General features: G+C 36.8%; 1 protein-coding gene across 1 annotated transcript in view; it reads right to left on the reverse strand.

Moving 5' to 3' along the window:
* The window catches only part of SPON1 (spondin 1), a 149,036-nt gene that overhangs the window by 113,015 nt on the left and 21,235 nt on the right, over positions 1-14,786 (reverse strand). Inside the window, exon 3 of the mRNA XM_056493499.1 lies at positions 5,749-5,882. Coding sequence (XP_056349474.1) covers positions 5,749-5,882 — 134 coding nt within the window. The remainder of the gene's footprint in view (positions 1-5,748; positions 5,883-14,786) is intronic.

Consider the following 14,786-nt stretch of genomic DNA (forward strand, 5'->3'; position numbering starts at 1 on the left):
AGCAGATCCAGGGGGCTGCTACCATATATATTGAGATAAAATATGCATTTTTACACCTAAGAGTTGAGCTGATATAAATGCAGAAGCTGTATAAAAATGCAGGTTTCTCTTCCTAACACAAGTAAACTCTCTGTAGGTGTTTCACCTATGAAATAAAATGCAGGGTTCTAAGTTAGTTTCATTGAAAAGTTTAAACTTTTGTCCTATTTATTAAAAATAATAAATAAATAAATTGCTGGATGAAGAAAATATTGAATTTATTTTTAAGCAATACAAGCTTTTCTATCCTGCAGTGGTTTATTAAGCCTCTAGATGCTCTTGAGAAAAGAGAAAAAAATTGGAAAATGAGATAATAACCCAGCATTGAAGGGCAGGAATGGACCCAAATCTACCCATTCCCAATCTGTGTCCCTGGCCATTTAAAACTGGGCACATTTCTGCTACATCTCCTAAAAGTGAAGAATGGGGAAAAATGAATGCACATCAAAAGGATCTCATCTGGAAAATTGCACATTTTCCATCTTTCAAAGGCAGATATCTTAGTTTGCTTTCTTAATTGTGTACAAATACCTGAAGTGTCTGTATAAAGTATTCCATTTAAGCTAGCAAATATAATATAATGATTAATATAGTATTAATATTATTCATAATTATATAATAATTACAGTTATACTGCTATTATCTCTATCAAAAATGAAGTTCAGAAGATGCTGTTATGTGGTAGTTAACTGGAAGATAAAGATTTAGATTTTTTTTTTTTTTTTAAGCAGTACAGAAATTATAAAAATTTTTCTTCATGCAGAAGACTCATTGATTCTTCTAGGAAGAATAATAAAATTATTTATAATAATTTTTATATTTTATAATTTTTATAATATATGTTATATTATATATTATATAAATTATAATTTATAATTTATAATAACTAATAATAACTGTTATCTTCTGTTCTTCCATAAACAGAGCTCTTGCTAAGCAAGGAGTGCAGGTTGGTCTCTCTTTTTCTTTGGCTGTTTTATTTACTCATAATGGAAAGCTGGTCAGTAAATGTTTTACAACTGTGCTCAACTGCTCCACTATTAGTATTACAGAAATCAAGTATCTGGACAATCTGAGAGAATGAATGGAAAAGAAAGAATAACAAATTTAACATCAGATTCAAACAAGCAGGGTTTCTGTGTTGTTGGTTTTTTCCATTTGGAAAATTTAGAGGCACAATTTTTTAGGGAATTTTTCATAGATCATCAGTTGTGTGCCAGTTGTACTCTTCTGTTTCAAAAAAGTATCCAAAAAATCAAGAAAAATTCTATGTATTGGGGTAAGCAGGCCCTAGCCTTTCTTTGTTTTGTTTTCTTTTGTTTTTTGTTTTAGTGGGAGGAAAAAATCTACTTAGAGAACTTCATCACCTTAGTCAAGTAACCTGAATAAATTCAAATCATGCCCAGCTTCTCTTCCCTGTGACACTGATGAGGGATTTAGGACAAGCAAAGTAGCAAACAAATCCCTCAGCTGGAACTGTACATAATTCTTTGTTCTTTGTTGTTTTTTAAGTTCAACTCAGTGATCATCTCTCAGATGTTGTTTTTATAAGACTGGCAGCAGCACTGCAGCTTCCACCCATGAAAAGCAACTGGAACTTCTTTCTGTTAGGGGCAAATTTATGGAAAAACTGGTTTTGTGGGAGTCACAATAACAGCACTTGCAGTAAAACTGATTAATTCTGAAGCACATTTTTATTCTGAGCACCTCAGTTTGGCATTGCTCATAAAGATTCCTCTTAGCACAGTGACAATGACTTGGTCACATATTAATTTACACACCACAGGGCTGTTCCTGTGGATTTTGGGCTTCCTTATCCAGGTGCTCTAAGATCTAATTGTGAGTTCTGGGTGTGGAGAAGGGATGTGGCTGCACCCCAAGACACTTTCAGGGTGTGGATGTAGTTATGAACTCCTGAGCTTTTGTGACATTTTAGTCTCTCCCATGACACATTTCAGCACAGTGCTCACTCAGAGTGACAGGCCAAAGTGAAGAGAATGCCTGAAATCACAAGAAATCAAAAGGTAAATGTTCAAAAACTGGAGTTCATTACCCTCAGAGGCTTGAGAGGAGGAGGATGGTCAGAATCCACAAGGAGGTTGGAAACTGAGTGTGATATCCAAGGGCTGGAAGTGGATTTGTCCTCCTAGATATGACAGCTTTGCTCCACAAGCACAACATTCTAAAAAATTTTGCTTGATATATACTAAACATGCCTCAGTTTTTTTTTATTTGGAAGGCTGCAATTCTTTAAAATTCCCCTTCTCTCTGATTATATGCAGACAAGAGCCAGTGTAATTAAAACCATGGCAATAATTACATATCCAGGAAAATAAGCAGCTCCCCTCTTTCCCCCAAGAACTATAAAACATTTCCCTAGAGAATGGGAGCATCTCCCATGTTCCCTCAGCACACATTTCCAGAAACAAACAGCAGAGACACTGGTGATGAACACAGAGCATTTCTGCAAGTGCTAACAGTAATGAACAGTATTTACAGACAGCAGATTTTCATTTCTTGGCTGTTTAAGCACGATATGTACAGCAGAAATAAATAATTTGCCTGCAGGAACTTTTGCTACGTTTACCCCACAAGTCACATGAGCTGTCTCAAATTAGTTCAAGAGGCAATCACAAACTGTGGCTTCTTCTCCAAATGGTAAATTGAATATAACTTATCTGCATGTGGCCATCACTTACTGCACTTAACAATTAATCTGAGCCCCAGTAAAAAGCTGCAAATGCTAAAGGAGGAGAAGATAATTACCATCTCACAGTACTTGACTCTTCCTGAGATCTACACCAGCTGACAGATTTACTCTGGGCATTAACAAGATTCTCCCTACCATGAAATTTTAATATGTGACAAGCTAAGGACTTGACCAAATTTTATTTTGCTCTTGTATTCTGTCACAGAGTTCTAAAGGAGTTGCAGAAAACTGTTTGTTCTCTATTTCCCACCAATTATCCAGGTCAGACCTTTACCCACCTGCTCAACTGAGACCCTGTCTTGAGGAACACAACAAACCAGCTGAATCTAAAAACCTGGGGCTTAAAGCAACCTAAAAGAGGTGATTTTCCATCACTGCTGAAAAGATTTCAATAAACATTTATTCTCCTTTTTTCACTCAACAGGACAAATCATTATTTGAGATCCATACTTTATACCTTCCTTTTAAGATAAATTTCCATAACTTGAAGGGGTTTTTTTAATAGAATTAAGCACAGCCTCTGAATATTATCTGTGAGGTTTAAAAAAAAAAAAAAAAAAGTATGTGTACTGTTCTACTTTTTATGAAAAGCAGAATATGCTAAACCAAGCATGAAAGTTTACATGCAGAAAAAAAAAGGTGTTTCTTAAAAAAGTTTTCACTCCCTTCAACAAAATATTCAAACAGATGACCAAGAGAGAGTTCAAAATCCTGAAAATTTCTCCACTTCCATGTGATGCAAACACCACCAAGGCTCTGCCACTGCTCTGTTTATTATGTAATTATTTTCTGTATTAATTGCACATTGCAAAAATAAACTTTTCTCAAGGAAGTTTTAACAGTAGGTTTGAAGAGCTGAGAAACCCAGTAAGTGAAGTTTGAAAGAGAAACACACAGGCATGCACATGTCAAATGATTTAGGATCTGTTATAAATAAATATTATATTATTGGCTTTTTGTCTCCTATTTGTTTTGGGTTTTTTTTATTATTAAACCTCTTAAAATTCACCAGGAAAGTGAACTTTGTTTTTCACAGATCCTTCACTGAAGCCTACAGCTACAGATTCCCATTTTTCTGTCATTTTGTGCTTGTCACAGCCACACTGATCACATGCACTATGCCTAGAAAACTCTGGGAAGGCCAAATCTGAGCAAGTTTTTCTGCCAAAGCTACCACAAATTGCAGAAAAATAGCTACTAGCTCAGCAAAAGCTTCCTGGAAGGCTCTCCACTTAGTTATACCACTAGAAAAAAAAAAAAAATTACATTATTTGGCACTTAAACTGTAATAAGTTTTTATGGATCAGTTACATTACACTGTGACTACATTTAACTTTTCAATATATTGAAGTCAGCAGATCAGGGCACAGGGAAAAAGGAAATCCTCATGATGCAGAAAAAAGTGCTGCCATTCTGTTCTGGAAATTCTGAAACAAAGTCATGCAGTCTGCAAGGATTGAGGCAGATGTGTATTGATAATAAAAAAAAAATGTTTGCAGTCCCATCACATACAAAAGAAAGAACAATACAGAGGTTTTGTTTCCCCTAAATTTCAAAGTTTCAGAATTTTTCCATGCAGAGTTTGGACTTAACTCTTAAAAACAATATCTTTTAGAATTTTGCTTTTATCATCTAGAATAATTATGAAAAAATTATTTCTAGTGCTGATGTTCCAATAATTATTTCCAAATTATTTCCAAAATTTCCATTCTATTCTATGGGAATGGGCCATAAAGAAAAAGGCTGACTGGGCTGTAAGCCACTGGTTCACCCTGGACACACCCTGAGGCAGATTTTAACATGCAAAAAATCAGAACTGCAGCTCTGCCTGTCACATTTTGGAGCCTCTCTTGTCTTTTCTGCAAGAATTCAAGTACTTCACAGAAAAAAAATCAGTGCTGAACACCCAGCCTGACCTGACTAGCAGCAAGGTGAGAGAAGAAATAATTATCAAGATCCTGCACTTGGTGGTACTTTAGTGCACTCCTTCTCTGAAAAGACTCAGACAGATCCCTGAACCAACTTCAGCCACAGATGTTTAAATTTCAGTGAGAAAAGTAGACATCTCACTTAATTTTTTTTTTTTTTTTTTTTTTTTTTTTTTTTTTTTTTTTTTTGGTAATGGCAATTTTATTTAGGGCTTTAATGGAAGAAAAAAAATTCCATCAACTTGTGCTGTTGAATATCATTACTGGATTAAAATTTAAATCTTGTCTCTTTAAAAAGGCATATAAAACATCATCACATTATTAATTTACTTAAATAGCAAGTGCCTCAAGCAATATTGGTCATGCAGATAGAGGGGTCAGTCCTGGGGGAAGCCCAAGGAGATTTACTGATAAAAAGCTCAGCAACACTCAGGGAAAATTCTGGATTGAAAAATTCCATCTATAAGCAAAACAAAACTTACAACAGGTTTTATTGCACACTTTTTATTTAACCAATCTGTCCAATTAAATACAGCAAACAGTCTTAAGAGACAGGAAAAATATTTCTCTTTAGCTCTACAGATCAATGAGAGACCCTAAACAAAGTGAACATGGAGTTATCTTTATTTACTGCTTGAAAAGCATGATTCCATGTGAGAGTGTGTAATAAAAGTAAATTCTGTAAATGATGGCCAGGTCTAAATAGAAAGTATTCACCTCTAAACAAATATCTGGTATTTCTGATAAAGTTCCTTTTAGATAATCATGACTTTGCAGAACATTCCTATTATTCATCTCAACTAAGAGCACATTTTTTACCCACCAGAGGGACTCAATTCTGATCTTAAAAATTAAGAATTTATAGATTTTTTAACATGAAACTAAAGGCTAACAAGTTCAATTAAAGTTGCTGACTCAATGGTTATTGAAGGCTTGGATTTCCCTTTGAATATTTAAACTGCTAACACTTCACTGTGCAAGTAGAACTAAACTTGGCCAAATGTGTCCAAGGAGAAAAAAAAAAAAAGAATTAAATATTCAACTTACTGATTTTTACTTGAATGTACTTACTTCAGGATGACACAGCCTGTCCCAGAGGGAGGAGCTGTCCAAAAAACCTGGATCCTTGTCCTCCTCCTTGGTGTGCTCTCAGTGACAGCAACAGGACAATTGCTCATGAACTGGGTTTCTTCCTCATCTATGATCTAGGGAAACAAAAAGAGAAAGTGGGAAAAGATGAGGATGTGCCTGGCCATGTGTGTTTTGTCTGTTCTTGTTCTCTCTGAGTGGAATATTTATAATTCTCTCTGTTTAGCTCAGCACAACTTCAGTGAATTCATTTAGAACGTGCAGATTGGAGACTAAAAGCTCACAAAATAAAGTCAGAAGAATAAATTCTGGGTAAAGAGAATTCAGAACTTTTAGAGACCTTTTTTTAATCCTGATTACTGGAGCTTCCTGTAAATATTAATGAACCAAAAATAATAAAATATTCATCATTTCAGATGATTGAGAATCCATTATTTAGTCCAAACTGCAGATATTTTTGCTTTTTTTTTTATTTATTTTTTGATTGATTGGTGGTTAACAGAAGAGTTTAAATGGGACAAGTCAAAAGCCAGAGAGGCAGATTTGGAACTGGGGTTCCAAGGATTTTACTCAAAGGTGATGTGTCAAAATAGTTTTCTCACTGCATGTGTGCTTCATGGATTGTACTTCAAACCTTCTGTTCATCAGATCTCAAGGAAATTTCATCAGAAACTGTTAAATTTTATCTGGAAATAGGCAATGCTCTGATATGACAAAATTTCTCTTCAAAATGCTCAGTGGTCCTGCTTCATTTGATGAAGCCACAATTCCCACAGCACTGGGGCAACATTCAGGCAATGAATCACAAACCTTACCATTTAAAAAAAAAAAAAAAAAGTATTTATCAATTTATAGCAAGATTCAGCTCTGAAGAGGCTTTTTCAGAATCCTGGTTCTAACAACACACACACAAACAAAAATATACACTTTTATTGATTAAACTACAAAAAAGAATAAAATTTTCTGGAAGTAAACATAAGATTAAACAAGTTTTGATTTTAAAAAATTGTGATAAAAATTGATAATTTTGATTATAAAATACTCCTTTGCATTCAAAAAAAAGAGAGGCAATATCTTTAATTGGGTTTTAGTGATCAGGCATCCTCACTATGTCACCCAAGGATACCCCCAGCATTCCCAAACATTTTTAGCTAAGCCAACAAACATTTCTGTATTTGCATGGCAGAGGAGTGCTGAGAAACTCTCTTTAGCTGGTCAGCAGGGCAGTGGCTAATGAGTTTTAAATTTGAAGCCATTAATTTGAGGTTTTTAATGCTCTGTAGAATCTGTGTAACCAAACACAGTGTGCACATTTTTTTGTGCTGGGTTTTAATTAACAGGAAGCAGTGGGAAGTGTGGGATCCAGTGGAGGCTTGAGCAGACTGCAGAGTTTCCTCTTCTGCTGGATAAAGTTAAATGTGTGTCAGCACCAAGGAATCCCTGATCAACAATTCAGGTTTTGGCCACCAGCTGTACTTATTCTGCCTTGCTCCTGCTTCAGTAAAATAAAGAAATAAAACTGCCTAGTTGTCTCTCAGAAAGGTTGTCTCAATTATTTCAGGACCATATCCATTGACCTTTTTCCCCTATCTCATGGTAATTCATTCTCAATCAAAACCTAATTTTGGTGGCAGCTCTGGGAGAAGAATGAGTGATTTTATACCAGCTCATGCACAATAAAATACTATTGCATGTTATACAAAAGCATATTATAATGATAATTCCCATTGAAAAGGCTCTCATCAGAAAATTCTCAAAAAGGACAGCTTTTCTAAAAAAAACTGAAATATTACAAATCACTGTACAAATGACACTGGCTGCCTTGTCAGATGCAAAGCTCTGCTGCAGTATAACTCACATTCCTGGATAAAAACTTTAATATGAGCAATCCAGGTTCTGTAATTACATGTAAGCATGAATGGGATTGATCAGATACCAGCTATTCCACAATCACCAATGAAACTTTTTCCCAATCTCTTTGAGCTCTTGCCTGGCACAGGCTCCACCAATAAATGTTTCTTGAGAAGGCAAAATGAACTGAACTGGTGCTCTCCAAGAATAAAATCACTATTTCCAGTTCACAAGAACTTTGCTGCTTTCATACCCCTCAAGATCATTCCTCCTACCCATGTGCATTTATTTGCACATTAAGTAAATTCTTATTCCAGGTGAATCCATCCTGCTTTTACCCCCCAGCAGTGAATGGAATCACAAATCCAACAACCAAAGAAAAGTTGTGAGCAGTGTGAGTAGTTACTAAAAGCCAAATTTAAGACTTGCCTGCAGAAGCAGAAGCTGAACTCTGTGTTTGGATTCTAAAATTGACATTACACATCCTTGTTCCAGTAGCAGCAAATGAACATGGAAATGCTTTCTGCACTTCTACTGCACACCAAATCCCTGCAAATTAGCAAGTGAAGAGTTTTCTCAAGTATTTCTACAATAAACTAATTTGGAAGTTCTGGTTTCATTTTAGAAAATGACCCTGGAAGAGCAGGAAGCCTCAAGGCTACACCACAATTTCCTGCATCACTAACCATCAAAGCAGGAGACTTATGCAATGTGTGTCTGCTGGAAAACACTGAGCATAAAATCATAAGGTTTTCCAAAAAAGCATTCCTCTGAAGAAAAACTGGACAGAAGATTTCTCAGCAAGGACTCCTAATGTTGGTAAAACACAGCACAGAACTCCTAAATTAGTTGAAAAGGCTTAAAAGCCAGTTGTTTTGAGATGATTAAAGAAAATAATTTTATGATATAGGATTGAATTTTCCAAACTCCAGGATTTCATATAAACCATCTCAAATCTATTTCTTAAAATGATAGGAGGGTATCTTTCTGTATCCATGGAGGTTCAATACTTTATTAAAAGTTTCTCAGGAGTGATAAGGAGGGAATCCTGATTTATACTCCAGGATTACAAATGACATGATATTTTAGGGTGGTGGATGATATTATTATGCTCCCATGTAGGAGAAAAGAAACAGTATCCTGGCCAAGTTTGGGGGAAAAAAGAGACATGTAATATAATCCTGATTTTTTTTCTGGATTCAAGTCAGACCACATAGGCATGAAGGAAAGATTTGGCAGGGAAAAGGAACACAGATTAAAACTCAGCATTTTCCAAATTACAGCTTCTAAACCCCAGGTTATCTGTAATGGGAAGCCTCACATTTTCAGGAATGGGCCAGAAAATTGTTGGACAAAAATCCTAAAACCAAAAAATAAACAATTGGCCAAAGAATCTGAACCCTCACAGGGAGGGGATCTCTACATGACTTATCCTTTTGAATCCATATGTGCAATGACATTAAATTTTAATATTCTAGTTAGGTTTTGGTGTGGTTTTTCTTCTTCTTTTTTTTTTTGGTTGTTTGTTTTGGTTTTTTGTTGTTGTTATTTGTTTGGGTTTTTGTTTTGGTTGGTTTGTTTGTGGTTTTGGTTTGTTTTTTTTTTTTTTCCCCATTATGATTCTGGTATTATTGGACCAATTTATTCCTTCAGGAAAACTAGTGTAAATCCTGAACAAGATTCTTGGAGTTAACTGGGATTCAAATGAATAAAATTTGGCTGAACTTGGGTAAATCTACAAACATGAAAGTAAGGATACTGCAAGGGAAAATTTACCAGCTCCAGTCATTAATTCTTTGTATATTCCAAATATTGATGAGGTTGAGGACAGGTTTTGGGTGTTCCTGAAAAGCAGGACTGCATAACTGCTTAGTTGTTAAAAAAAAAAAAAGAACAATTGGTTTTCTCAGAATTGGAACATTTCATGCTGAGTGACACAGATTGCTGTTTCTGGTTTCTATAAACTATTACTCAAATAAACCAGAACTTTATCCTTAAATTTATATCAGTATTGAAAAAAAAAGGCTAAAAAAATTTCAAAATACCATACATCACAAAGAAAGGGATTAGTCTGAGGACAAAAGGAGATGAAGTTTCATAAACCCTCTACTGGCTTGTGTCCATTTCTTGATCTGTGGACACATCATCACTTTCCACTCACTGAAACAGCTGCATTCTACTGGAACAATGGAATTAAAGGAAAAAAAAATAGAAAACAACTAGAAGTTCACAAGATAAGCATCTCTGTGGGCAGATTTCCTCCTTGGAAGAGCTGAGATGAATATTGCAAAACTCTTCTCCTTGAGGAAACTTTCCAGTCATAAAAAGAGCATTGGGTCTGTGTAACAGCAATAATATTTGGCCTTTAGGGATTAATCTAGAGCAGAGCTTATTATACAGAATGTAAAATTAATGATGTACAAAGTCAGTTTAAAAACCCTTCCTCAAAGATAAGGTTCACATAAGCACATCCTCTGGCTGAAGGACACAGCTTTTCTCTCAGGGGTTGTGCCCAGAAGCAGAAGAAGCAGAACTGGGCTTTTTATGCAGTGCCACTGATCAATCTTGGTGCAGGCTGTACAGAGCCACTGAGATCTGCCATCCTCAGCAGGGCTGGACTTGTCTGAGAAGGGTTAGGGCTGAGATCTGACAAGGGTTAAAGTCAGGATTTAATAAAGGTTCAGTTCTGATAAAGGTTAAGGCTCCTCTGAAGCACTGAGAGAAGTGCAGATTTATTGAAGAAATATTTATTTTAATAATTTTTAGAATATTTTTTTTATTTTTTTTATAAATTTTTTTTATAATTTATTGCTAAAATCCACTTGTAGATTTTCACCACATTCTGGTAACTTCTGGCACAAACTTCACGTGGATGCTGCACAAAGTTCCAATTAGAAATCAACTTTAGTTCTGTAATCATTGCTTGAGGAAAAAACTTTTTGCTATCCAGAATTCTTTGCTCTTCAGCCCAAAGGAACCTGAGTGTTTTATTCCTGCAGGATCCATTTCAAGGTGCAAAAATGGGAATAAAAGCAGTTCAGGGTGGCAAGAGCCTGAAGTAAAACTAAACAGCTTCTCCTGCCCCAGCCTGCCTATGGGAAGCTTAACAAAATAGTTATTTCTTCTTTCCTTAATATGCATGTAAAGAGTAAAGAGATTATGTGCATTGCCATAAGTGGCTTGACAGTATTTAGCAAATGTAAAATGCTATGCTGTGTGTTTTTCTTGCTTCAGAACCACTCTCAGTTAAAGTTATGCTGAATTATAAAGCTTGCACTGAAGGCTTATGCTTGTAAAATTAAAATGGCCAATTAAGTTGATGCTGTGAGTAAAACTCAAGAGCTGAATGAGCACAGGCTGCTGTGAACTTGAGGCAGTTTTCACCTAAATAGTCACTAAGAGGGGATTTGAGGGCCAAAGTTTCATCTTTGTTTCCTCCTTGACTACAGCATTAATATCTCTATGAGAACAGTTTGGTGAACTGACTCAAGCTACTTTATCAGACTGTATTACTGGGGGCAGATAATCCAGCTTTTCCCAGATAGCATCATTTCTATAATCCCTAACAGAGAAACTATATCAGGCACAGAAAGCTGTTGTTATTCTCATAGCTATAAATCAATTTGGGTTCTATCAAAAACTTTCTTTAAGAAGCAGTTATTCCCATTAAGGAAAATTCTTCCATTTCACATTTTAAAAAAGCAATTTGCAAACACTAATTTCCAGCAGGGGAAGGACAAAATCTTTACAAATTCTATCATCTTTTGAAATCCCTTCAAACACTCTAGCTTCTTAGCACATCCAGTGCTCTCCAACAGCACTCACCAGGAACTGGGAATTGTTTGGAACACTGAACTTGCTTTTCACACCTTGGCACACAGAGTGGCCCAGCTGGCTCTTGCCAAAGAGAGCAGCCTGGCAGGAGCATCAGAGCACACAAATTACTCACAGCACCAGGGAATGGTGCAAAGGAGCTCTGTGTGATGTTCTGTACAAAACAAAAAAAAAAAAAAACCAAAAAAACCGAGTCACTCTGTGCCTTGCATGGCAAATGGCTCAGCTTCCTCCCCACTGCCTGGTGTCCAGTCCACACAGCAGCTTTTGCAGCATTTGAAATGATGTGTATGGGTTCTGGGAAAGACTGAGAATTTTAGTTCAAAGAAACACTTTGATGTACAATTTAATCGAGTTGGACCTAAATCCAGAGTGGCTTTACTGAGGTCAGACTCTGTGCTGACCAATTCAAACACATTTATTTGTGGGTTACAGGTTTTTTTCATTATATCCAGGCAGTAGCTGAAGAAGTGGATTTGCTTTTCTATGAAATGAGAGGGGATTTAATGGTCTAAGCATAGTTTGAATTGGGAGCATGGAACAGCAGATGAAAAAAGAGTCAATTTTATGATTGTAAAATGAAAATGAAGGCATTTTACTTCCAAGACTCTGTTCCAAGGATTGGGGACATGGGTGAAGGCTGTGCTGGGATGATCCTCAGCAGCCCCCTGGGAGCAGAGTCTGCATTAGTCAGAGCCAGTTCCCTCCACCTGAGCCAAGGCCAACCCAAACAGCAGCTATAGGATATTAAACTCAGCATTGAAAAAGTTAAAAATCAGAGAACAGCCACTTAGGGCTCCCACAGATTTCTTATTCCTGCCTTCCCTGTAACAGAGAGATCAGAGTGCCAATAATTGTTCCAAGGTGACAAAACTAACACAACCATTTCAGATGGGAAAACAACCACAATAAACCTCAGCAAAGATCCACAGAGATTATTTACACTCAGTGTGCCACTGTCAAACTATTTCAGAGTGACCATTGTTTATCTGGCAAAAAATAGCCACTACTCCAATCAGGTGAAAAACAGCTTTTGAGAGAAGATGTCTCAAGTGCTTTAGTGTGGGAGAAACACTGCTTGCTGAAGGGGATACTGTATAGAAAATCACTTGAAAGAAGTAAAAGTTTAAGGATATTCTGTATTTCTTGTTCAGTCTGTACAGTCAGGACTTTTCATTCAAGTCTATAATACACACATTTCTCTGGAAAGAGCAAAAACTGCTGTTAATTCCTAAATATATTTCCCACCACTATATCCAGATGTATGTAACAATTAGCTACCTCACATTAAAGAGCACCTTTTAATCCAATTTTCTAGACAGAGGGGAAGCTTTGGGAAGCTGTTTAAAGAACAAAATGCTTCTGCAGCCTCATAAAAGAAAGTGATATAAAGCAAGGCAACCCTGGGCTGGCAGTGAGACGTGCCTTGGATTGCTGAGCATCCTTCCCAAATCACTTCAGTCTAGTCTGAGAGGCAGGGACAGACACACTGAGCTCCTTTTCCAAACCAATCCATGAAATGCTCTAGGATAACTTACTCATTATCCTTACCAGCTTCTAACACCTTCAATTGTTCTCAAGCTTCACAAGCAGCAGCTCCTTGGGAAGAGATTAAATCTGAGATTCCAGATCTTCACCCTCTTCTGTGACACACCAATTGCTCAAATTAAATGGAAAAGCAGCTTAGAGAGTCAACTAGAATTTAAGGCAGGGAAATCCATGGAAGACACAAAGTTGGAGTGGCCCCCTGTGTACCAGCCCTTTGTCTGGTTTCTGTGGAAAGAGCAGCCAAATTCCATCAAAGATCTCCCAGCTTGATGCACTGATGCTCACAGAACCCAGGAAGCAGAAAAAAAACAAATCTGGCAGAGCTGCAGTTTGATGACTACATCTTCTACACCAGAGGAACTTTCTCAGTGTTTCCAGGGATTGTGGCACAATTAATTTAAAAGGAAATTTAAATAATGCTAAAAAAAAAAATAAGAACCTTAGTTTGGGAAGTAATTGAGTAATTGTTTATGTTTTCATTTGGCTGCACAATTGCAGAAGACAAAACTTAGATAGTTATTTCTCTTATTTATCCTGCAAAATTCTAATGGAGTGTGTTCTGGGACCAGCATGGAAGACTCTGCTGGTGAGATGGAAGATGTGGATTCACAAACCCACTCTGAATTAGGCTAGTAAGAGATTTTACAGAGGTGCCTTCAGCCAGTTCTGTTCTCTGTCCCACCCCACATTTGTCCTGATCCAAGGGGAAACGCTGGTCTGGCAGCCAGGAAATGAAAAGCACTGATGTGCCTTCAACTCTGTTTATTTTGGTGACTTTCCCCCCAGGTTATGGAGCCAGCCTCGTCCCTGCTGGTCTAGCAAATTGTTTTACTGGTTTTACACAGCAGAGGGATGCAGGAAAGAGGCTGAGTGAAATCTGTCCTGGGGGAGACTGCTGCTGTTTTAGGAGAAGCATGTTTTAGGGCAATCCTTGCTGTATTGGCTCAGACACCTGAACCTTCCCCTCCCCATCCAGGTGTAAATCCTTTCCCAACTCTGCTTCATTCTCTCTCTACTGGATTCTCTTCTACCTGGAAATTATATCCTGATGAAAAGTTTTCTTGCCCCCCAAAAAACTGTGAAAATCGATATATTCAATTAAAAGAGCCAATATATTGGTGTTTCTTTCTGGGGAGACAAGGGAACAAAATGTTCCCCCAAAATATTAAGAATTCCTTCTTGCTAGCCCAGGACTGCAATTGCATCAGTTCTAGGAGTGCTAACACAGAACTTTTTAAAATGTTCAATCAAAAAACAAATCCCAAAACTCCTTTAGCATTCATTTCTGACCACCACAAATGCCCTTGTTTGAAAAGGAACAACACAGGGCTCTGAGTTTCCTCCCCAGACCTTGTGTTATCTTGAACCAGGGCACACACATTTAAACATTTAAAATTAAATTCTAACAATGCACAAAGCACATTTCAAGCCCATTTTCCAAATCCATGTGGTGAAGGATTCATTCAGATTCTTTCTGTCTCAGCACAAAGCAAAGATCTATAAACATGAACCTAAAGCAACTTGCAGGTCTCTAAGCACACAACTTAAGGCCATTAAAAAGTCTGATGCAGTGTGCTCAGTATCTGCCACAACTGAATCCAAGATAAAGAAGAATTATGTTTATGGACATGTGGGTGGAAAGCTGAAGGACGACCTAATTGCTGCGAGCCAAACTCAGCATTTTAATTTTTGCTACATGCAAATGGAAATCTTGTCAGCACAACACTGATTCATCAAAACAATGTGAAATTTTTCACACCAGTTTGAGGATTTTACTCAATTTCTGA

This window comes from Oenanthe melanoleuca, chromosome 5, assembly GCF_029582105.1.
Source record: "Oenanthe melanoleuca isolate GR-GAL-2019-014 chromosome 5, OMel1.0, whole genome shotgun sequence".
NCBI lineage: Eukaryota > Metazoa > Chordata > Aves > Passeriformes > Muscicapidae > Oenanthe > Oenanthe melanoleuca.